The sequence below is a fragment of the Oncorhynchus mykiss genome, chromosome 15, assembly GCF_057628025.1.
Source record: "Oncorhynchus mykiss isolate SJ-2025 chromosome 15, ASM5762802v1, whole genome shotgun sequence".
NCBI classification, from domain to species: Eukaryota; Metazoa; Chordata; class Actinopteri; order Salmoniformes; family Salmonidae; genus Oncorhynchus; species Oncorhynchus mykiss.
This window is the reverse complement of record NC_143036.1, coordinates 751,619-775,132: the sequence shown is the minus strand read 5'-3', so window position 1 is coordinate 775,132 and position 23,514 is coordinate 751,619. Positions and strand designations below refer to the sequence as shown.

Genomic DNA, 23,514 nt, shown 5'->3' with positions numbered 1-23,514 from the left:
GCTAGGGACAGAGATGGGTTGTTATGGGCTGAGGACAGAGATGGGTTGTTATGGGCAAGGGACAGAAATGGGTTGTAATGGGCTATGGACAGAGATGGGTTGTTATGGGCTATGGACAGAGATGGGTTGTTATTTGCTGTGGACAGAGATGGGTTGTTATGGGCTAAGGACATAGATGGGTTGTTATGGGCTAGGGACAGAGATGGGTTGTTATGGGCTGAGGACAGAGATGGGTTGTTATGGGCTGAGGACAGAGATGGTTTGTAATGGGCTAGGGACAGAGATTGGTTGTTATGGGCTAAGGACAGAGATGGGTTGTTATGGGCTGAGGACAGAGATGGGTTGTTATGGGCTGAGGACAGAGATGGGTTGTTATGGGCTGAGGACAGAGATGGGTTGTTATGGGCTAAGGACAGAGATAGGTTGTTATGGGCTAGGGACAGAGATGGGTTGTTATGGGCTAGGGACAGAGATGGGTTGTTATGGGCTAGGGACAGAGATGGGTTGTTATGGGCTGGGGACAGAGATGGGTTGTTATGGGCTAGGGACAGAGATGGGTTGTTATGGGCTGGGGACAGAGATGGGTTGTTATTGGCTGAGGACAGAGATGGGTTGTTATGGGCTAAGGACAGAGATGGGTTGTTATGGGCTGAGGACAGAGATGGGTTGTTATTTGCTGGGGACAGAGATGGGTTGTTGTGGGCTAAGGACAGAGATGGGTTGTTATGGGCTAGGGGCAGAGATGGGTTGTTATGGGCTAGGGACAGAGATGGGTTGTTATGGGCTGATGACAGAGATGGGTTGTTATGGGCTGAGGACAGAGATGGGTTGTTATGGGCTAAGGACATAGATGGGTTGTTATGGGCTAGGGACAGAGATGGGTTGTTATGGGCTAGGGACAGAGATGGGTTGTTATGGGCTGAGGACAGAGATGGGTTGTTATGGGCTGAGGACAGAGATGGTTTGTAATGGGCTAGGGACAGAGATTGGTTGTTATGGGCTAAGGACAGAGATGGGTTGTTATGGGCTGAGGACAGAGATGGGTTGTTATGGGCTGAGGACAGAGATGGGTTGTTATGGGCTGAGGACAGAGATGGGTTGTTATGGGCTAAGGACAGAGATGGGTTGTTATTGGCTGAGGACAGAGATGGGTTGTTATGGGCTAAGGACAGAGATGGGTTGTTATGGGCTAGGGACAGAGATGGGTTGTTATGGGCTAGGGACAGAGATGGGTTGTTATGGGCTAGGGACAGAGATGGGTTGTTATGGGCTGGGGACAGAGATGGGTTGTTATGGGCTAGGGACAGAGATGGGTTGTTATGGGCTGGGGACAGAGATGGGTTGTTATTGGCTGAGGACAGAGATGGGTTGTTATGGGCTAAGGACAGAGATGGGTTGTTATGGGCTGAGGACAGAGATGGGTTGTTATTTGCTGGGGACAGAGATGGGTTGTTGTGGGCTAAGGACAGAGATGGGTTGTTATGGGCTAGGGACAGAGATGGGTTGTTATGGGCTAGGGACAGAGATGGGTTGTTATGGGCTGATGACAGAGATGGGTTGTTATGGGCTGAGGACAGAGATGGGTTGTTATGGGCTAGGGACAGAGATGGGTTGTTATGGGCTAAGGACAGAGATGGGTTGTTATGGGCTGAGGACAGAGATGGGTTGTTATGGGCTGAGGACAGAGATGAGTTGTTATGGGCTAAGGACAGAGATGGGTTCTTATGGGCTTGGGACAGAGATGGGTTGTTATGGGCTAGGGACAGAGATGGGTTGTTATGGGCTAGGGACAGAGATGGGTTGTTATGGGCTGAGGACAGAGATGGGTTGTTATGGGCTAGGGACAGAGATGGGTTGTTATGGGCTTAGGACAGAGATGGTTTGTTATGGGCTAGGGACATAGATGGGTTGTTATGGGCTAGGGACAGAGATGGGTTGTTATGGGCTAGGGACAGAGATGGGTTGTAATGGGCTGAGGACAGAGATGGGTTGTTATGGGCTGAGGACAGAGGTGGGTTGTAATGGGCTGAGGACAGAGATTGGTTGTTATTGGCTGAGGACAGAATTGGGTTTTTATGGGCTAAGGACTGAGATGGGTTGTTATGGGCTATAGACAGAGATGGTTTGTTATGGGCTAGGGACAGAGATGGGTTGTTATGGGCTAGGGACAGAGATGGGTTGTTATGGGCAAGGGACAGAAATGGGTTGTAATGGGCTATGGACAGAGATGGGTTGTTATGGGCTATGGACAGAGATGGGTTGTTATGGGCTGAGGACAGAGATGGGTTGTTTTGGGCTAGGGACAGAGATGGGTTGTTATGGGCTGAGGACAGAGATGGGTTGTTATGGGCTAGGGACAGAGATGGGTTGTTATGGGCTGGGGACAGATATGGGTTGTTATTGGCTGAGGACATAGATGGGTTGGTATGGGTAAGGACAGAGATGGGTTGTTATGGGCTGAGGAAAGAGATGGGTTGTTATTTGCTGTGGACAGAGATGGGTTGTTATGGGCTAAGGACATAGATGGGTTGTTATGGGCTAGGGACAGAGATGGGTTGTTATGGGCTAGGGACAGAGATGGGTTGTTATGGGCTGAGGACAGAGATGGGTTGTTATGGGCTGAGGACAGAGATGGTTTGTAATGGGCTAGGGACAGAGATTGGTTGTTATGGGCTAAGGACAGAGATGGGTTGTTATGGGCTGAGGACAGAGATGGGTTGTTATGGGCTGAGGACAGAGATGGGTTGTTATGGGCTGAGGACAGAGATGGGTTGTTATGGGCTAAGGACAGAGATGGGTTGTTATTGGCTGAGGACAGAGATGGGTTGTTATGGGCTAAGGACAGAGATGGGTTGTTATGGGCTAGGGACAGATATGGGTTGTTATGGGCTAGGGACAGAGATGGGTTGTTATGGGCTAGGGACAGAGATGGGTTGTTATGGGCTGGGGACAGAGATGGGTTGTTATGGGCTAGGGACAGAGATGGGTTGTTATGGGCTAGGGACAGAGATGGGTTGTTATGGGCTGATGACAGAGATGGGTTGTTATGGGCTGAGGACAGAGATGGGTTGTTATGGGCTAGGGAGAGAGATGGGTTGTTATGGGCTAAGGACAGAGATGGGTTGTTATGGGCTGAGGACAGAGATGGGTTGTTATGGGCTGAGGACAGAGATGAGTTGTTATGGGCTAAGGACAGAGATGGGTTCTTATGGGCTAGGGACAGAGATGGGTTGTTATGGGCTAGGGACAGAGATGGGTTGTTATGGGCTAGGGACAGAGATGGGTTGTTATGGGCTGAGGACAGAGATGGGTTGTTATGGGCTAGGGACAGAGATGGGTTGTTATGGGCTTAGGACAGAGATGGTTTTTCATGGGCTAGGGACAGAGATGGGTTGTAATGGGCTGAGGACAGAGATGGGTTGTTATGGGCTGAGGACAGAGGTGGGTTGTTATGGGCTGAGGACAGAGATTGGTTGTTATTGGCTGAGGACAGAATTTGGTTTTTATGGGCTAAGGACTGAGATGGGTTGTTATGGGCTATAGACAGAGATGGTTTGTTATGGGCTAGGGACAGAGATGGGTTGTTATGGGCTAGGGACAGAGATGGGTTGTAATGGTCTAGCGACAGAGATGGGTTGTTATGGGCTAGGGACAGAGATGGGTTGTTATGGGCTGAGGACAGAGATGGGTTGTTATGGGCTAGGGACAGAGATGGGTTGTTATGGGCTAGGGACAGAGATGGGTTGTTATGGGCTGAGGACAGAGATGGGTTGTTATGGGCTGAGGACTGAGATGGGTTGTTATGGGCTGAGGACAGAGATGGGTTGTTATGGGCTAGGGACAGAGATGGGTTGCTATGGGCTAGGGACACAGATGCCAGATACAGCAATATTTGTTTATTTTATTTTACTAGGCTAGTCAGTTAGGGTTATTTACAATGACGGCCTACTCTGGACAAACCCGGACGACGCTAGGCCAATTGTGCGGCGCCCTATGCAACTCACGATCACGGCCAAATGTGATACAGCCTGGATTCGAACAAGATACTATAGTGACGCCTCTTGCACTGAGATGCAGTGCCTTGGACCGCTGCGTCACTCGAGAGCCCTATAGGGGAATATAAGTCCCCCTGAATTGGATTTACTATATATTTGATTGTGGTATCGCTGACAGCAACCCAGAGTAGACCTTGACAGGTGCATTAAAACCTCTTGAAGCTAGGAGGCACTATTTTTATGTTTGGAAAAATAACGTTCCCAAAGTAAACTGCCTATTTCTCAGAACCAGATGCTAGAATATGTATATAATTGACAGATTAAGATAGAAAACAATCTAAAGTTTCCAAAACTGTCAAAATATTGTCTGTGAGTATAACAGAACTGATATTGCAGGCGAAACCCTGAGAAAAATCAAATAAGGAAGTGGCTTCTATTTTGAAAACTCCATGTTCCATAGCCTCCCATTGCTCCATTTAAAGGGATATCAACCAGATTCCTTTTCCTATCGCTTCCTCAAGGTGTCAACAGTCTTCAGACATAGTTTCCGGCTTTTATTTTGAAAAATGAGCCAGAACGATAACATTGCATCGAGTGTTCACATGAGTTTTGCTCGCGCAACAGAGTTTGGATAGGTATTGCTTTTCCCCTCTCCTACTGTGAAAGACATTTGCGGTTGATATATTATCGATTATATATTTTAAAAACAACCTGAGGATTGATTATAAAAACATTTGACCTGTTTCTGTGGACATTACGGATATTATTTGGAATTTATCTGCGTTGTCGTGACCGCTCTTTCCTGTGGATTTCTGAACATAATGCGCCAAACAAACTGAGGTATTTTGGATATAAAAATAATCTTTATGGAACAAAATTAACATTTGTTGTGTAACTGGGAGTCTCGTGAGTGAAAACATCTGAAGATCATCAAAGGGAAACGATTCATTTGATTCCTTTTCTGATTTTCGTGACCAAGCTACCTGATGCTAAGTGTACTTAATGTTTTGTCATGCGATCGATAAACTTACACAAACGCTTGGATTGCTTTCGCTATAAAGCATAACCTGAGACGACAGGTGGATTAACAAAAGGCTAAACTGTGTTTTGCAATATTGCACTTGTGATTTCATGAATATGAATATTTTTAGTAATATTATTTGACTGAGGCGCTATGCTATTCAGCGGTTGCTGATGACAATTATCCCGCTTAAGGGATGGGTAGCGCCAAGAAGTTAAGTCACTGACACGGTGAGGAGTGTGTTGATGCTCTGATAAATTACTTCTGTTGTGTGTACTCTGCAGGTGTGGTGTGGCCAGATGTGTGACGTGGTGAGTGAGATCGAGCTGGAGAGAGAGCGCTGTGACAACAAAACCTCTGGGAACGTCACGGCAGGTCATTCACCTACAATACATTACTTTCCTTCCCTACGGCGTTGAAGGCTCCCAGGCAGCAATTTACAGAAAATGAGGAAACAGCAGGATTATATAAAGGAGAGCGAAAGTTATGGCCAGCATCCATAGTGAACACCCCCCCCCCCCCCATCACACACCCCCTCCATCACACACCCCCTCCATCGCACTAGACTGAAATCCTCATTCAGATTTGTATTATATGTGTATTGGATACGAAACAGAATAATATCGTGCAGAGTGGTACTGTAAACTTTTGGCCTGAATGCTTTTTTTTTTTTTACATGAATATAAAGTAGGCTTTATAATCCCTGTCCATTTTAGTTTGGTGTTGTAGTGTCTTATGGAAAACAGATCTTCTGTCTGCTGGGTCACTGGAGTGTGCAACAGGGAGTCCTGGTTGACTTTGTTTTAAGTCAGAGGAAGCTGTAAAAGTAAAGGACAGATTGCAATTTACTAGGGGGGAGGTGTGCTGAAAAATCGTGGAGGGTTGTTAAACTTTTTTGTTGTTGCTATGGGTAGAGTTTTTATTGGGTACAGGGAGTGTAGTGTATTTTGTCCTCTGGTTTATATTCCCTCTTTTCCCCTGGTTTATATTCCCTCTTTTTCCCCTGGTTTATATTCCCTCTTTTCCCCTGTTTTATATCCTGGTTTATATTCCCTCTTTTCCCCTGGTTTATATTCCCTCTTTACCCCTGGTTTATATTCCCTCGTTTCCCCTGTTTTATATTCCCTCGTTTCCCCTGTTTTATATTCCCTTGTTTCCCCTGGTTTATATTCCCTCTTTTCCCCTGGTTTATATTCCCTCGTTTCCCCTGGTTTATATTCCCTCGTTTCCCCTGTTTTATATTCCCTTGTTTCCCCTGGTTTATATTCCCTCTTTTCCCCTGGTTTATATTCCCTCTTTTCCCCTGATTTATATCCTGGTTTATATTCCCTATTTTCCCCTGGTTTATATTCCCTCTTTTCCCCTGGTTTATATTCCCTCGTTTCACATGGTTTATATCCTGGTTTATATTCCCTCTTTTCCCCTGGTTCATATTCTGGTTTATATTCCCTCGTTTCCCCTGGTTTATATTCCCTCTTTTCCCCTGGTTTATATTCCCTCTTTACCCCTGGTTTATATTCCCTCGTTTCACATGGTTTATATCCTGGTTTATATTCCCTCTTTTCCCCTGGTTTATATTCTGGTTTATATTCCCTCTTTTCCCCTGGTTTATATTCCCTCTTTTCCCCTGGTTTATATTCCCTCGTTTCCCCTGGTTTATATTCCCTCGTTTCCCCTGGTTTATATTCCCTCGTTTCCCCTGGTTTATATTCCCTCTTTTCCCCTGGTTTATATTCCCTCTTTACCCCTGGTTTATATTCCCTCGTTTCACATGGTTTATATCCTGGTTTATATTCCCTCTTTTCCCCTGGTTTATATCCTGGTTTATATTCCCTCTTTTCCCCTGGTTTACATCCTGGTTTATATCCTGGTTTATATTCCCTCTTATCCCCTGGTTTACATCCTGGTTCATATCCTGGTTTATATTCCCTATTTTCCCCTGGTTTATATCCTGGTTTATATTCCCTCTTTTCCCCTGGTTTACATCCTGGTTTATATCCTGGTTTATATTCCCTCTTTTCCCCTGGTTTATATCCTGGTTTATATCCTGGTTTATATTCTCTCTTTTCCCCTGGTTTATATTCCCCCTTTTCCCCTGGTTTATATCCTGGTTTATATTCCCTCTTTTCCCCTGTTTTGTATCCTGGTTTATATTCCCTCTTTTCTCCTGGTTTATATCCTGGTTTATATCCTGGTTTATATCCTGGTTTATATTCCCTCTTTTCCCCTGGTTTATATCCTGGTTTATATTCCCTCTTTTCCCCTGGTTTATATCCTGGTTTATATTCCCTCTTTTCCCCTGTTTTATAACCTGGTTTATATCTTGGTTTATATCCTGGTTTATATCCTGGTTTATATTCTGGTTTATATCCTGGTTTATATTCCCTCTTTCCCCTTGTTTATATCCTGGTTTATATCCTGGTTTATATTCCCTCTTTTCCCCTGTTTTCTATCCTGGTTTATATTCCCTCTTTTCCCCTGGTTTATATTCCCTCGTTTCCCCTGGTTTATATTCCCTTGTTTCCCCTGGTTTATATTCCCTCTTTACCCCTGGTTTATATTCCCTCGTTTCACATGGTTTATATCCTGGTTTATATTCCCTCTTTTCCCCTGGTTTATATTCTGGTTTATATTCCCTCTTTTCCCCTGGTTTATATTTCCTCTTTACCCCTGGTTTATATTCCCTCGTTTCACATGGTTTATATCCTGGTTTATATTCCCTCTTTTCCCCTGGTTTATATCCTGGTTTATATCCTGGTTTATATTCCCTCTTTTCCCCTGGTTTACATCCTGGTTTATATCCTGGTTTATATTCCCTCTTTTCCCCTGGTTTACATCCTGGTTTATATCCTGGTTTATATTCCCTCTTTTCCCCTGGTTTATATCCTGGTTTATATCCTGGTTTATATTCCCTCTTTTCCCCTGGTTTATATCCTGGTTTATATCCTGGTTTATATTCCCTCTTTTCCCCTGTTTTATATCCTGGTTTATATTCCCTCTTTTCCCCTGGTTTATATCCTGGTTTATATTCCCTCTTTTCCCCTGTTTTATATCCTGGTTTATATTCCCTCTTTTCCCCTGGTTTATATGCTGGTGTATATTCCCTCTTTCCCCTGGTTTATATCCTGATTTATATCCTGGTTGATATTCCCTCGTTTCCCCTGTTTTATATCCTGGTTTATATTCCTTCTTTTCCCCTGGTTTATATTCTGGTTTATATCCTGGTTTATATTCCCTCTTTCCCCTGTTTTATATCCTGGTTTATATTCTGGTTTATATCCTGGTTTATATCCTGGTTTATATTCTGGTTTATATCCTGGTTTATATTCCCTCTTTCCCCTGTTTTATATCCTGGTTTATATTCTGGTTTATATCCTGGTTTATATCTTGGTTTATATCCTGGTTTATATCCTGGTTTATATTCCCTCTTTCCCCTGTTTAATATCCTGGTTTATATTCTGGTTTATATCCTGGTTTATATTCCCTCTTTTCCCCTGTTTTATATCCTGGTTTATATTCCTTCTTTTCCCCTGTTTTATATCCTGGTTTATATTCCTTCTTTTCCCCTGTTTTATATCCTGGTTTATATTCCCTCTTTCCCCTGTTTTATATCCTGGTTTATATTCTGGTTTATATCCTGGTTTATATTCCCTCTTTCCCCTGTTTTATATCCTGGTTTATATTCTGGTTTATATCCTGGTTTATATTCCCTCTTTTCCCCTGTTTTATATCCTGGTTTATATTCCTTATTTTCCCCTGGTTTATATGCTGGTTTATATCCTGGTTTATATTCCCTCTTTCCCCTGTTTTATATCCTGGTTTATATTCTGGTTTATATCCTGGTTTATATCCTGGTTTATATTCTGGTTTATATCCTGGTTTATAGTCCCTCTTTCCCCTGTTTTATATCCTGGTTTATATTCTGGTTTATATCCTGGTTTATATCTTGGTTTATATCCTGGTTTATATCCTGGTTTATATTCCCTCTTTCCCCTGTTTTATATCCTGGTTTATATTCTGGTTTATATCCTGGTTTATATTCCCTCTTTTCCCCTGTTTTATATCCTGGTTTATATTCCTTCTTTTCCCCTGTTTTATATCCTGGTTTATATTCCTTCTTTTCCCCTGTTTTATATCCTGGTTTATATTCCCTCTTTCCCCTGTTTTATATCCTGGTTTATATTCTGGTTTATATCCTGGTTTATATTCCCTCTTTCCCCTGTTTTATATCCTGGTTTATATTCTGGTTTATATCCTGGTTTATATTCCCTCTTTTCCCCTGTTTTATATCCTGGTTTATATTCCTTCTTTTCCCCTGTTTTATATCCTGGTTTATATTCCCTCTTTTCCCCTGGTTTATATTCTGGTTTATATTCCCTCTTTTCCCCTGGTTTATATCCTGGTTTATATTCTGGTTTATATTCCCTCTTTGCCCCTGGTTTATATCCTGGTTTATATCCTGGTTTATATACTGGTTTATATCCTGGTTTATATTCCCTCTTTTCCCCTGGTTTATATCCTGGTTTATATTCCCTCTTTTCCCTTGGTTTATATCCTGGTTTATATCCTGGTTTCTATCCTGGTTTATATTCCCTATTTTCCCCTGGTTTATATCCTGATTTATATCCTGGTTTATATTCCCTCTTTTCCCCTGGTTTATATTCCCTCTTTTCCCCTGGTTTATATCCTGGTTTATATCCTGGTTTATATTCCCTCTTTTCCCCTGGTTTATATCCTGGTTTATATCCTGGTTTATATCCTGATTTATATTCTGGTTTATATTCCCTCTTTTCCCCTGGTTTATATCCTGGTTTATATCCTGGTTTATATCCTGGTTTATATCCTGGTTTATAACCTGGTTTATATCCTGGTTTATATTCTGATTTATTTCCCTCTTTTCCCCTGGTTTATATCCTGGTTTATATCCTGGTTTATATTCCCTCTTTTCCCCTGGTTTATATTCTGGTTTATATTCCCTCTTTTCCCTGGTTTATATCCTGGTTTATATCCTGGTTTTCTATTCCCTCTTTTCCCCTGTTTTATATCCTGGTTTATATTCCCTCTTTCCCCTGGTTTATATCCTGGTTTATATCCTGGTTTATATTCCCTCTTTTCCCCTGGTTTACATCCTGGTTTATATTCTGGTTTATATTCCCTCTTTTCCCCTGGTTTATATCCTGGTTTATATTCCCTCTTTTCCCCTGGTTTACATCCTGGTTTATATTCTGGTTTATATTCCCTCTTTTCCCCTGGTTTATATCCTGGTTTATATTCCCTCTTTTCAGAGTTGAATCCCACTGGTGTAGACAATGTGTTGTTCTGTTGCTTTCCCCACATCTCACATATCATATCTCTCTGTATATCTATGGTATCTCTCTATATCTCTATAGTATCTCTCTATTTCCATATATCTCTATGGTATCTCTGTATATATCTATAGTATCTCTCTATTTCTATATATCTCTATGGTATCTCTGTATATATCTATAGTATCTCTCTATTTCTATATATCTCTATGGTATCTCTCTATATCTCTATAGTATCTCTCTATTTCTATATATCTCTATGGTTTCTCTCTATATCTCAATCGAATCTATCAATATCTCTATTGTATTTATCTGTATCTCTACATCTTTCTTTTTGTATTTTTTTATTTCACCTTTATTTAACCAGGTAGGCTAGATGAGAACACCTTTATTTAACCAGGTAGGCTAGTTGAGAACACCTTTATTTAACCAGGTAGGCTAGATGAGAACACCTTTATTTAACCAGGTAGGCTAGTTGAGAACACCTTTATTTAACCAGGTGGCTAGTTGAGAACACCTTTATTTAACCAGGTGGCTAGTTGAGAACACCTTTATTTAACCAGGTAGGCTAGATGAGAACACGTTCTCATTTGCAACTGCGACCTGGCCAAGATAAAGCAAAGCAGTTCAACATATACAACAACACAGAGTTACACATGGAATAAACAAACATACAATCAATAATACAGTAGAGAAATCTATATACAGCATGTGCAAATGAGGTAGGATAAGAGAAGTAAGGCAATAAATAGACCATGGTGGCAAAGTAATTACAATATAGCAATTAAACACTGGAATGGTAGGATGTGCAGAAGATGAATGTGCAAGTAGAGATACTGGGGTGCAAAGGAGCAAAATAAATAAATAAATACAGTATGGGGATGTGGTAGATTGGATGGGCTACTTACAGATGACCTATGTACAGCTGCAGTGATCTGTGAGCTGCTCTGACAGCTTGTGCTTAAAGCTAGTGAGGGAGGTAAGAGTCTCCAGCTTCAGAGATTTTTGCAGTTCGTTCTAGTCATTGGCAGCAGAGAACTGGAAGGAGAGGCGGCCTAGGGAAGAATTGACTTTGGGGGTGACCAGTGAGATATACCTGCTGGAGCGCGTGTGACGGGTGGGTGCTGCTATGGTGACCAGTGAGCTGAGATAAGGCGGGGCTTTACCTAGCAGAGACTTATAGATGACCTGGAGCCAGTGGGTTTGGCAACGAGTATGAAGCGAGGGCCAGCCAACGAGAGCATACAGGTCGCAGTGGTTGGTAGTGTATGGGGCTTTGGTGACAAAATAGATGGCACTGTGATAGACTACATCCAGTTTGTTGAGTAGAGTGTTGGAGGCTATTTTTGTAAATGGCATCGCCAAAGTCGAGGATCGGTAGGATGGTCAGTTTTATGAAGATATGTTTGGCAGCATGAGTGAAGTATGCTTTGTTGCGAAATAGGAAGCCGATTCTGGATTTAATTTTGGATTAGAGATTTAATGTGACTCTGGAAGGAGAGTTTACAGTCTAACCAGACACCTAGGTATTTTTAGTTGTCCACATATTCTAAGTCAGAGCCGTCCAGAGTAGTGATGCTAGACTGGTGGGCAGGTGCGGGCAGCGATCGAATGCAGAGCATGCATTTAGTTTTACTTGCATTTAAGAGCAGTTGGAGGCCAGGAAAAGAGAGTTGTATGGCATTGAAGCTCATCTGGAGGGTAGTTAACACAGTGTCCAACAAAGGGCCAGAGGTATACAGAATGGTATCATCTGCGTAGAGGTAGATCAGAGAATCACCAGCAGCGAGAGAGACATCTTTGATGTATACAGAGAAGAGAGTCGGCCCGAGAATTGAACCCTGTGGCACCCCCATAGAGACTGCCAAAGGTTTGGACAACAGGCCCTCCGATTTGACATACTGAACTCTTTCGGATAAGTAGTTGGTGTACCAAGCGAGGCAATATTTGAGAAACCAAGGCTGTTGAGTCTGCCTATAAGAATGTTGTGATTGACAGAATCGAAAGCCTTAGCCAGGTTGATGAATACGGCTGCACAGTAATGTCTCTTATCGATGGCGGTTATGATATCGTTTAAGACCTTGAGCGTGTCTCAGGTTCACCCATGACCAGCTCTGAAACTAGATTGTATAGCGGAGAAGTTCGAAATGGTCGGTAATCTGTTTGTTAGCTTGGCTTTCAAAGACCTTAGAAAGGCAGGGTAGAATAGATATAGGTCTGTAGCAGTTTGGGTCTAGAGTGTCACCCCCTTTGAAGAGGGGGATGACCGCGGAAGCTTTTCAATCTATTGGAATCTCAGACGATACGAAATAGAGGTTGAACAGGCTAGTAATAGGGATTGCAACAATTTTGGCAGATCATTTTATAAAGAGAGGGACCAGATTGTCTAGCCCGGCTGATTTGTAGGGTCCAGATTTTGCAGCTCTTTCAGAACATCAGCTATCTGGATTTGGGTGAAGGAGAAGTTGGAGGTTTGAGCGAGTTGCTGTGGGGAGCGCAGGGCAGTTGACCAGGGTAGGTGTAGCCAGGTGGAAAGCATGGCCAGCCGTAGAAAAATGCTTCTTGAAATGTTCAATTATTGTGGATTTATCGGTAGTGACAGTGTTTCCTAGCCTCAGTGCAGTGGGCAGCTGGGTGGAGGTGTTCTTATTGTCCATGGACTTTACAGTGTCCCAGAACTTTTTTGAGTTTGTGCTATAGGATGCAAATTTCTGTTTGAAAAAGCTAGCCTTAACTTTCCTGACTGTCTGTGTATATTAGTTCCTAACTTCCCTGAAAAGTTGCAAATCACGGGGGATATTTGATGCTAATGCATAAGGCCACAGGATGTTTTTGTGCAGGTCTAGGGTAGACAGGTCTGGTGTGAACCAAGGGCTAAATCTATTCCTGGTTCTACATTTTTTGAATGGTGCATGCTTATTTAAGATTGTGAGTAAGCACTTTTAAAGAATAACCAGGCATCCTCTACTGACAGGATGCGGTCAATGTCATTCAAGGATACCGCGGCCAGGTCAATTAGAAAGGCCTGTTCGCTGAAGTGATTTAGGGAGCGTTTGACAGTGATGAGGGGTGGTCGTTTGACCGCAGACACATTACGGATACAGGCAATGAGGCAGAGATCGCTGAGATCTTGGTTGAAAACAGCAGAGGTGTATTTGGAGGGCGAGTTAGGATGATATCTATGAGGGTGCCCGTGTTTACGGATTTGGGGTTGTACCTGGTAGGTTCATTGAGAATTTGTGTTAGATTGAGGGCATCAAGCTTAGATTGTAGGATGGCCGGGGTTTAAGCATTTCCCAGTTTAAGTCAACTAGCAGCACGAGCTCAGAAGATAGATGGGGGGCAATTAATTCACATATGGTGTCCAGGGCACAGCTGGGGGCAGAGGGTGAGGGAGAGGGTGAGGCAGAGGGAGACTTGTTTCTGAAAAGGTGAATTTGTAGGAGTAGTAGCTCGAATTGTTTTTGTACAGACCTGGATAGTAAGACAGAACTCTGCAGGCTATCTCTGCAGTAGATTGCAACACCGCCCCTTTTGGGAGTTCTATCTTGGCGGAAAATGTTATATTTAGGGATGAAAATTTTGGTGGTCTTCCTAAGCCACTATTCAGACACGGCTAAGACATCCGGGTTGGCAGAATGTGCTAAAGCAGTGAATAAAGCTAACTTAGGGAGGAGGCTTCTAATGTTAACATGCATGAAACCAAGGCTTTTACAATTACAGAAGTCAACAAATGAGAGCACCTGGGGAGTAGGAGTGGAGCTAGGTACTACAGGACCTGGATTAACCTCAACATCACCTAGGCGTTGAGTAATCATGAGAGAAATATAAACCAGGTGATGTCATCGCATATGTGAGAGGTGGAAGAACATGGTTGGTTAAGGCATGTTGAGCAGGTCTAGAGGCTCTACAGTGAAATTAAACAGTAATCACTAACCAGGACAGTAATGGACAAGTCATATTGATATTAGGTGAGAGGCATTCGTAGCCAAGTGATCGTATGGGTTCAGTGAGTGGTTGGGCTGGCTAGGGACACGGTGATTCAGGCAGTTAGCAGGCCGGGGCTAGCAAGCTAGCAGTTAGCAGGCCAGGGCTAGCTATCTAGCATAAGGACCTTAGAGGGACGTTGCGATGGGGGAAAGTCTGTTTTTGCCTCCTCGTGCGGTGATGTCGATAGACCAGTCTTGGAATTAGTAGGATTCCAAGTAGCAGATGGGTCCAAGTCCAATTGGCAAAATGGGTATAGTGGTCCAAGAAACTGTCCGGTGGATCAGCTAACAGTCCAATATACTACATGCTATATATAAGTCAAGTCGATCCTCGAGCAGATTATGTCGGTATTCCAGTCGTGAAGGATCCGCGGGGTTCCGTGCCCTGTACCTGCAGTAGAAGGTGTCCGGATATTGTAGCCAAGGAGTGGGCTTCAGGAGTAGCCCAGGAGCCCTACCCGGGAGATGGGTCTAGCATGTGCTAGCTCCAGGCTAGTTGGTGCCTGCTCCGGGATGGAAACGTTAGCCAGGAGTAGTCAAGCTGCGATGAATCAGATGAAAAGGTTCAGAGTTTGCAGTGGGAATCCAGGGATATGGCGAGAAAAATAGGTCCGGTATGCTCTGGTTTGAAACGCTTTGTACGAACTGGCGAGAGTTTTCCAAGCTGAAGGTTAGCTGATGACCGCTAGCAGTGGTTAGCTGACTGATAGCTGGTAGCTAGTTAGCTGGCTAGCTTCTGTTGGGGGATTCCGGTTTGAAAGTAAAGAAAAATAAAGTGCCTTGCGAAAGTATTCGGCCCCCTTGAACTTTGCGACCTTTTGCCGCATTTCAGGCTTCAAACATAAAGATATAAAACTTTTTGTGAAGAATCAACAACAAGTGGGACACAATCATGAAGTGGAACGACATTTATTGGATATTTCAAACTTTTTTAACAAATCAAAAACTGAAAAATTGGGCGTGCAAAATTATTCAGCCCCCTTAAGTTAATACTTTGTAGCGCCACCTTTTGCTGCGATTACAGCTGTAAGTCGCTTGGGGTATGTCTCTATCAGTTTTGCACACCGAGAGACTGAAATTTTTTCCCATTACTACTTGCAAAACAGCTCGAGCTCAGTGAGGTTGGATGGAGAGCATTTGTGAACAGCAGTTTTCAGTTCTTTCCACAGATTCTCAATTGGATTCAGGTCTGGACTTTGACTTGGCCATTCTAACGCCTGGATATGTTTATTTTTGAACCATTCCATTGTAGATTTTGCTTTATGTTTTGGATCATTGTCTTGTTGGAAGACAAATCTCCGTCCCAGTCTCAGGTCTTTTGCAGACTCCATCAGGTTCATTCTTCCAGAATGGTCCTGTATTTGGCTCCATCCATCTTCCCATCAATTTTAACCATCTTCCCTGTCCCTGCTGAAGAAAAGCAGGCCCAAACCATGATGCTGCCACCACCATGTTTGACAGTGGGGATGGTGTGTTCAGGGTGATGAGCTGTGTTGCTTTTACGCCAAACATAACGTTTTGCATTGTTGCCAAAAAGTTCAATTTTGGTTTCATCTGACCAGAGCACCTTCTTCCACATGTTTGGTGTGTCTCCCAGGTGGCTTGTGGCAAACTTTAAACGACACTTTTTATGGACATCTTTAAGAAATGGCTTTCTTCTTGCCACTCTTCCATAAAGGCCAGATTTGTGCAATATACGACTGATTGTTGTCCTATGGACAGAGTCTCCCACCTCAGCTGTAGATCTCTGCAGTTCATCCAGAGTGATCATGGGCCTCTTGGCTGCATCTCTGATCAGTCTTCTCCTTGTATGAGCTGAAAGTTTAGAGGGACGGCCAGGTCTTGGTAGATTTGCAGTGGTCTGATACTCCTTCCATTTCAATATTATCGCTTGCACAGTGCTCCTTGGGTTGTTTAAAGCTTGGGAAATATTTTTGTATCCAAATCCGGCTTTAAACTTCTTCACAACAGTATCTCAGACCTGCCTGGTGTGTTCCTTGTTCTTCATGATGCTCTCTGCGCTTTTGACGGACCTCTGACACCATCACAGTGCAGGTGCATTTATACGGAGACTTGATTACACACAGGTGGATTGTATTTATCATCATTAGTCATTTAGGTCAACATTGGATCATTCAGAGATCCTCACTGAACTTCTGGAGAGAGTTTGCTGCACTGAAAGTAAAGGGGCTGAATAATTTTGCACGCCCAATTTTTCAGTTTTTGATTTGTTAAAAAAGTTTGAAATATCCAATAAATGTCGTTCCACTTCATGATTGTGTCCCAATTGTTGTTGATTCTAAACAAAAAAATACAGTTTTATATCTTTATGTTTGAAGCCTGAAATGTGACAAAAGGTCGCAAAGTTCAAGGGGGCCGAATACTTTCGCAAGGCACTGTACTTTAGAAAATAACAGATCCATACCACATTGGGTGAGGTGGGTTGCAGGAGAGTATGTTGAAGTTGAGGTTTTGGGAAAATATAAAAAAGATATGGGAAGAAAAAATATATAAATATTTTTTAATAAACATAGGACAAGTCGAGCACATTTTCCATCTTGGAAAATGATTGAAGAGATAATGTTATCTATGGAATCTATGTATGTCTCCATCTCTGTGGTATCTCTCCATAACTCTATCTCTTTGGTATTTTCCTATATCTCCATCTCTATGGTATCTCTCTATGTCTATTTCTTTAAGATATCTCTCTATAGCTCTGTGGTATCTTGCTATATCTCTATCTCTATGATATCTCTCTATATCTCTATCTCTATGGTATCTCTCTATCTCTATGGGATCTATCTATATATCTATCTCTATGGTATCTCTCTATATCTCTATCTCTATGGTATCTCTCTATATCTCTATCTCAATAGTATCTCTCTTTATCTCTATCTCTATGGTATCTCTCTATATCTCTATCTCTATGGTATCTCTCTATATCTCTATCTCTCTGGTATCTATGTATATCTCTATATCTATGATATCTCTCTATATCTCTGTGGTATCTTTCTATATCTCTATTCTATGGTATTGCTCTATATCTCGATGGTATCTCTTTATATCTCTATCTCTATGGTATTGCTCTATATCTCTATGGCATTTTATTTTTTTTTATTTTTTTTTATTTTACCTTTATTTAACCAGGCAAGTCAGTTAAGAACAAATTCTTATTTTCAATGACGGCCTGGGAACAGTGGGTTAACTGCCTGTTCAGGGGCAGAACGACAGATTTGTACCTTGTCAGCTCGGGGGTTTTGAACTCACAACCTTCCGGTTACTAGTCCAACGCTCTAACCACTAGGCTACCCTGCCGCCCCATTGCTCTATATCTCTATCTCTATGGTATTGCTCTATACCTCTATGGTATCTCTCTATATCTCTGTGGTATCTCTTTATATCTATATCTCTATGGTATCTCTCTATATCTCTATTTCTATGGTATCTCTCTATATCTCTATCTCTATGTTATTGCTCTATATCTCTATGGTATCTCTCTATCTCTATGGTATCTCTCTATATCTCTATCTCTATTGTATCTCTCTATATCGCTATCTCTATGGTATCTCTCTATCTCTATGGTTTCTCTCTATATCTCTATCTCTATGGTATGTCACTATATCTCTTTTCTATGGTATTGCTCTATATCTCTATGGTTTCTCTCTATATACAGAAGATAGCTATATTTGGGAAAAGACCAAGTCCATATTATGGCATGAACAGCTAAAATAAGCAAAGAGAAACGACAGTCCATCATTACTTTAAGACATGAAGGTCAGTCAATCCTGATAATGTCAAGATCTTCGAGTTTCTTTAAGTGCATTCACAAAAACCATCACTCGCTATGATGAAACTGGCTCTCATCAGGTCCGCCACAGGAATGGAAGACCCAGAGTTACCTCTGCTGCAGAGGATAAGTTCATCAGAGTTACCAGACTTAGAAATTGCAGCCCAAATCAATGCTTCACAGAGTTCAAGTAACAGACACATGTCAACATCAACTGTTCACAGGAGACTGTTTGAATCAGGCCTTCATGGTTGAATTGCTGCAAAGAAACCACTACTAAAGGACACCAAAAAGAAGAAGAGACTTGCTTGGGCCAAGAAACATGAGCAATGGACATTAGACTGGTGGAAATCTGTCCTTTGGTCTGATGAGTCCACATTTAAAAATGTTGATTCCAAGCAGTGTGTCTTTGTGAGACGCAGAGTAGGTGAACGAATGATCTCCGCCTGTGTGGTTCCCACCGTGAAGTATGGAGGAGGAGGTGTGATGGTGTGGGGGTGCTTTGCTGGTGACACTGTGTGTGATTTATTTAGAATTCAAGGCACACTTAACGAGCATGGCTACCACAGCATTCTGCAGTGATACACCATCCCATCTGGTTTGCACTTAGTGGGACTATCATTTGTCAACAGGAAAATGACCCAAAACCAGCATCCAGGCTTTGTAAGGGCTATTTGACCAAGAAGGAGATTGATGGAGTGCTGCATCAGGTGACCTGGCCTCCACAATCACCTGACCTCAACCCAATTGAGATGGTTAGGGATGAGTTTGACCACAGATTGAAGGAAAAGCAGCCAACGAGTGCTCAGCATATGTGGGAACTCAACGCTGTTGGAAAAGCATTCCAGTTGAAGAGAATGCCAAGGTGTGTGCGAAGCTGTCATCAAGGCAAAGGGTGACATCTTTGAAGAATCTCAAATATACAATTTATTTGGATTTGTTTTTGGTTACTACATGATTCCATATGCGTTATTTCATAGTTTTGATGTCTTCACTATTATTCTACAATGTAGAAAATAGTCAAAGTAAAGAAAAATACTTGAATGAGTAGGTCTGTCCAAACTTTTGTTGTCTGAGAGCATGTGGTAGAGCTGGCAGGATAACTCTCTCTGTGTTGTGAATATTCTCATCTGGCTCCAGACACCATGGACAAACAGGCTGTTCTGTCTGTCTGTCTGTCTGTCTGTCTGTGTGTGTGTGTGTGTGTGTGTCTACAATAATCCTAATTTTCATGTCTCTCTTTCTCTGGGCAGGTTGTCAAGGGATGTGGGATATCATCGCTTGTTGGCCGTCTGCCAGGGTGGGAGAGGTCATCACCATCAAGTGTCCGAAGTACTTCAGTTACTTCTCTGACCATATAGTCAAACATAAAGGTAAACATTACTTCATGAAGGTAAATATTGCTTCTCCCACCATATAGTCAAATATAAAGGTAAACATTAATTATTATACAATACAGAATATGCAGAAAACAGAATATATCATAATTAATATATATAATACAGAATATACATATATCTACAGAATACAGAATATACAGAATACATAATATAAAGAATAAAGAATATGCAGAATATACAGAATACACAATATACATAATATAGAATATATAAAACAGAATATACAGAATACACAATATACATAATATAGAATATATAAAACAGAATATACAGAATACACAATATACATAATATAGAATATATAAAACAGAATATACAGAATACACAATATACATAATATAGAATATATAAAACAGAATATACAGAATACACAATATACATAATATAGAATATATAAAACAGAATATACAGAGAATATGGAATGCAGAATACAGAAAATACAAACTATATAATAAACAATATACAGACTACAGACACAGAATGTATATTAAATATAATATGCAGAATACAGAGAACACAGAATATAGAATATATAAAACAGAATATACAGAATACAGAGAATATGGAATGCAGAATACAGAATATACAAACTATATAATAAACAATATACAGACTACAGACACAGAATGTATATTAAATATAATATGCAGAATACAGAGAACACAGAATATAGAATACAGAATATACAGACTATATAATAAACAATATACAGAATACAGAGAGCTCAGAATATACAGCATTGTGTAACATTACCACGTTTTTATATTGAAAATTAGCGGAGCCAAGGACAACATACCTCGCTAGCTGAAGGTCAGGGAGAGGGAACATACCTCGCTAGCTGAAGGTCAGGGAGAGGGAACACACCTCGCTAGCTGAAGGTCAGGGAGAGGGAACATACCTCGCTAGCTGAAGGTCAGGAAGAGAGAACAATAGGAGCTAGCTGAAGTACAGGGAGAGGGAACATACCTCACTAGCTGAAGGTCAGGGAGAGAAAACAATAGGAGCTAGCTGAAGGTCAGGGAGAGGGCACAATAGGAGCTAGCTGAAGGTCAGGGAGAGGGAACAATAGGAGCTAGCTGAAGGTCAGGGAGAGGGAACATACCTCGCTGGCTGAAGTACAGGGAGAGGGAGCAATAGGAGCTAGCTGAAGGTCAGGGAGAGGGAACAATAGGAGCTAGCTGAAGGTCAGGGAGAGGGCACAATAGGAGCTAGCTGAAGGTCAGGGAGAGGGAACAATAGGAGCTAGCTGAAGGTCAGGGATAGGGAAAAATAGGAGCTAGCTGAAGGTCATTGAGACAGAACATACCTCGCTAGCTGAAGGTCAGGGAGAGGGAACAATAGGACCTAGCTGAAGGTCAGGGAGAGGGAACAATAGGAGCTAGCTGAAGGTCAGGGAGAGGGAACAATAGGAGCTAGCTGAAGGTCAGGGAGAGGGAACAATAGGAGCTAGCTGAAGGTCAGGGAGAGGGAACAATAGGACCTAGCTGAAGGTCAGGGAGAGGGAACAATAGGACCTAGCTGAAGGTCAGGGAGAGGGAACAATAGGAGCTAGCTGAAGGTCAGGGAGAGAGAACAATAGGACCTTCAGCTAGCTCCTATTGTTCCCTCTCCCATTGAGTGGCAGCTGCCAACACACTGACTCAACTCCAGCCACTTTAATAATGGGAATTGATGGGAAATGATGTAAAATATATCACTAGCCACTTTAAACAATGCTACCTAATATAATGTTTACATACATTATTCATCTCATATGTATATACTGTACTCTATCATCTACTGCATCTTTATGTAATACATGTATCACTAGCCACTTTAACTATGCCACTTTGTTTACATACTCATCTCATATGTATATACTGCACTCAATACCATCTACTGTATCTTGCCTATGCCGCTCTGTACCATCACTCATTCATATATCTTTATGTACATATTCTTTATCCCCTTACACATGTGTCTATAAGGTAGTAGTTTTGGAATTGTTAGCTAGATTACTTGTTGGTTATTACTGCATTGTCGGAACTAGAAGCACAAGCATTTCGCTACACTCGCATTAACATCTGCTAACCATGTGTATGTGACAAATACAATTTGATTTGATTTGATTTAGGAGCTAGCTGAAGGTCAGGGAGAGAGAACAAAAGGAGCTAGCTGAAGGTATACATCAACGAATTGGCGAGGGCGCCAGAACAGTCTTTAGCACCCGGCCTCACCCTACTAGAATCTAAAGTCAAATCTCTAAAGTTTTCTGATAATCTGGTGCTTCTGTCACCAACCAAGGAGGGCCTACAGCAGCGTCTAGATCTTCTGTACAGATTCTGTCAGACCTGGGCCCTGACAGTAAATCTCACTAAGACAAAAATAATGGTGTTCCAAAAAAGGTCCAGTTGCCAGGACAACAAATTCCATCTAGACACCGTTGCCCGAGAGCACACAAAAAACTATATACATAAACAACTTCCACAAAGCTGTGAACGATCTGAGAGACAAGGCAAGAAGGGCCTTCTATGCCATCAAAAGGAACATAAAATTTGACATACCAATTAGGATCTGGCTAAAAATACTTGAATCAGTTATAGAACCCATTGCCCTTTATGGTTGTGAGGTCTGGGGTCCGCTCACCAACCAAGAATTCACTAAATGAAGCAAACACCAAATTGAGACTCTGCAAATAGAATTCTGCAAACATATCCTCTGTGTACAATGTTGAACACCAAATAATGTATGCAGAGTCCCCAGGACAGAAACACAATTAAACCCAACCAAATCATGAGAAAACAACAATATAATTACTTGACATATTGGAAAGAATTAACAAAAAAACAGAGCAAACTAGAATGCTATTTGGCCCTAAACAGAGAGTACACAGTGGCAGAATACCTGACTACTGTGACTGACCCAAATGTAATTTCTTGACGCTACCCATCCCTTAAGCGGGATAATTGTAATCAGCAACCGCTGAATAGCATAGTGCCTCAGTCAAATAATATTATAAAAAATATTCATATTCATGAAATCACAAGTGCAATATTGCAAAACACAGTTTAGCCTTTTGTTAATCCACCTGTCGTCTCAGATTTTGAAATTATGCTTTACAGCGAAAGCAATCCAAGCGTTTGTGTAAGTTTATCGATCGCATGACAAAACATTAAGTACACTTAGCATCAGGTAGCTTGGTCACAATCAGAAAAGCAATCAAATTAATCGGTTACCTTTGATGATCTTCAGATGTTTTCACTCACGAGACTCCCAGTTACACAACAAATGTTCATTTTGTTCCATAAAGATTATTTTTATATCCAAAATACCTCCATTTGTTTGTCGCGTTATGTTCAGAAATCCACAGGAAAGAGCGGCCACGACAACGCAGACAAATTCCAAATAGTTTCCATAATGTCCACAGAAACATGTCAAACGTTTTTTATAATCAATCCTCAGGTTGTTTTTAAAATATATTATTGAAAATACACTGCTCAAAAAAATAAAGGGAACACTTAAACAACACAATGTAACTCCAAGTCAATCACACTTCTGTGAAATCAAACTGTTCCTATGCTTCCTGGCTGATGTTTTGGTCACTTTTGAATGCTGGCGGTGCTTTCACTCTAGTGGTAGCATGAGACGGAGTCTACAACCCACACAGGTGGCTCAGGTAGTGCAGCTCATCCAGGATGGCACATCAATGCGAGATGTGGCAAGAAGGTTTACTGTGTCTGTCAGCGTGGTGTCCAGAGCATGGAGGCGCTACCAGAAGACAGGCCAGTACATCAGGAGACGTGGAGGAGGCCGTAGGAGGGTAACAACCAAGCAGCAGGACAGCTACCTCCGCCTTTGTGCAAGGAGGAGCAGGAGGAACACTGCCAGAGCCCTGCAAAATGACCTCCTGCAGGCCACAATATGTCATTGAACCAATTGCACTTTATGGCAGCGAGGTGTGGGGTCCACTTGCAAAACAAGATTTCATCAAATGGGACAAACACCCCATTGAAAGAGTTCTGTAAGATTCTCCTACA

General features: G+C 42.0%; 1 protein-coding gene and 1 long non-coding RNA gene across 2 annotated transcripts in view; both read left to right on the top strand.

The window, feature by feature from the left end:
* The window catches only part of LOC149977361 (uncharacterized), a 290,909-nt gene that overhangs the window by 30,985 nt on the left and 236,410 nt on the right, over positions 1 to 23,514 (top strand). The gene's annotated exons all lie outside the window — the stretch shown is intronic.
* The window catches only part of vipr1b (vasoactive intestinal peptide receptor 1b), a 196,626-nt gene that overhangs the window by 42,085 nt on the left and 131,027 nt on the right, over positions 1 to 23,514 (top strand). The window contains 2 exon segments of the mRNA NM_001124642.1: positions 5,301 to 5,391; positions 19,352 to 19,471. Of these exon segments, the coding sequence (NP_001118114.2) occupies positions 5,301 to 5,391; positions 19,352 to 19,471 (211 nt within the window).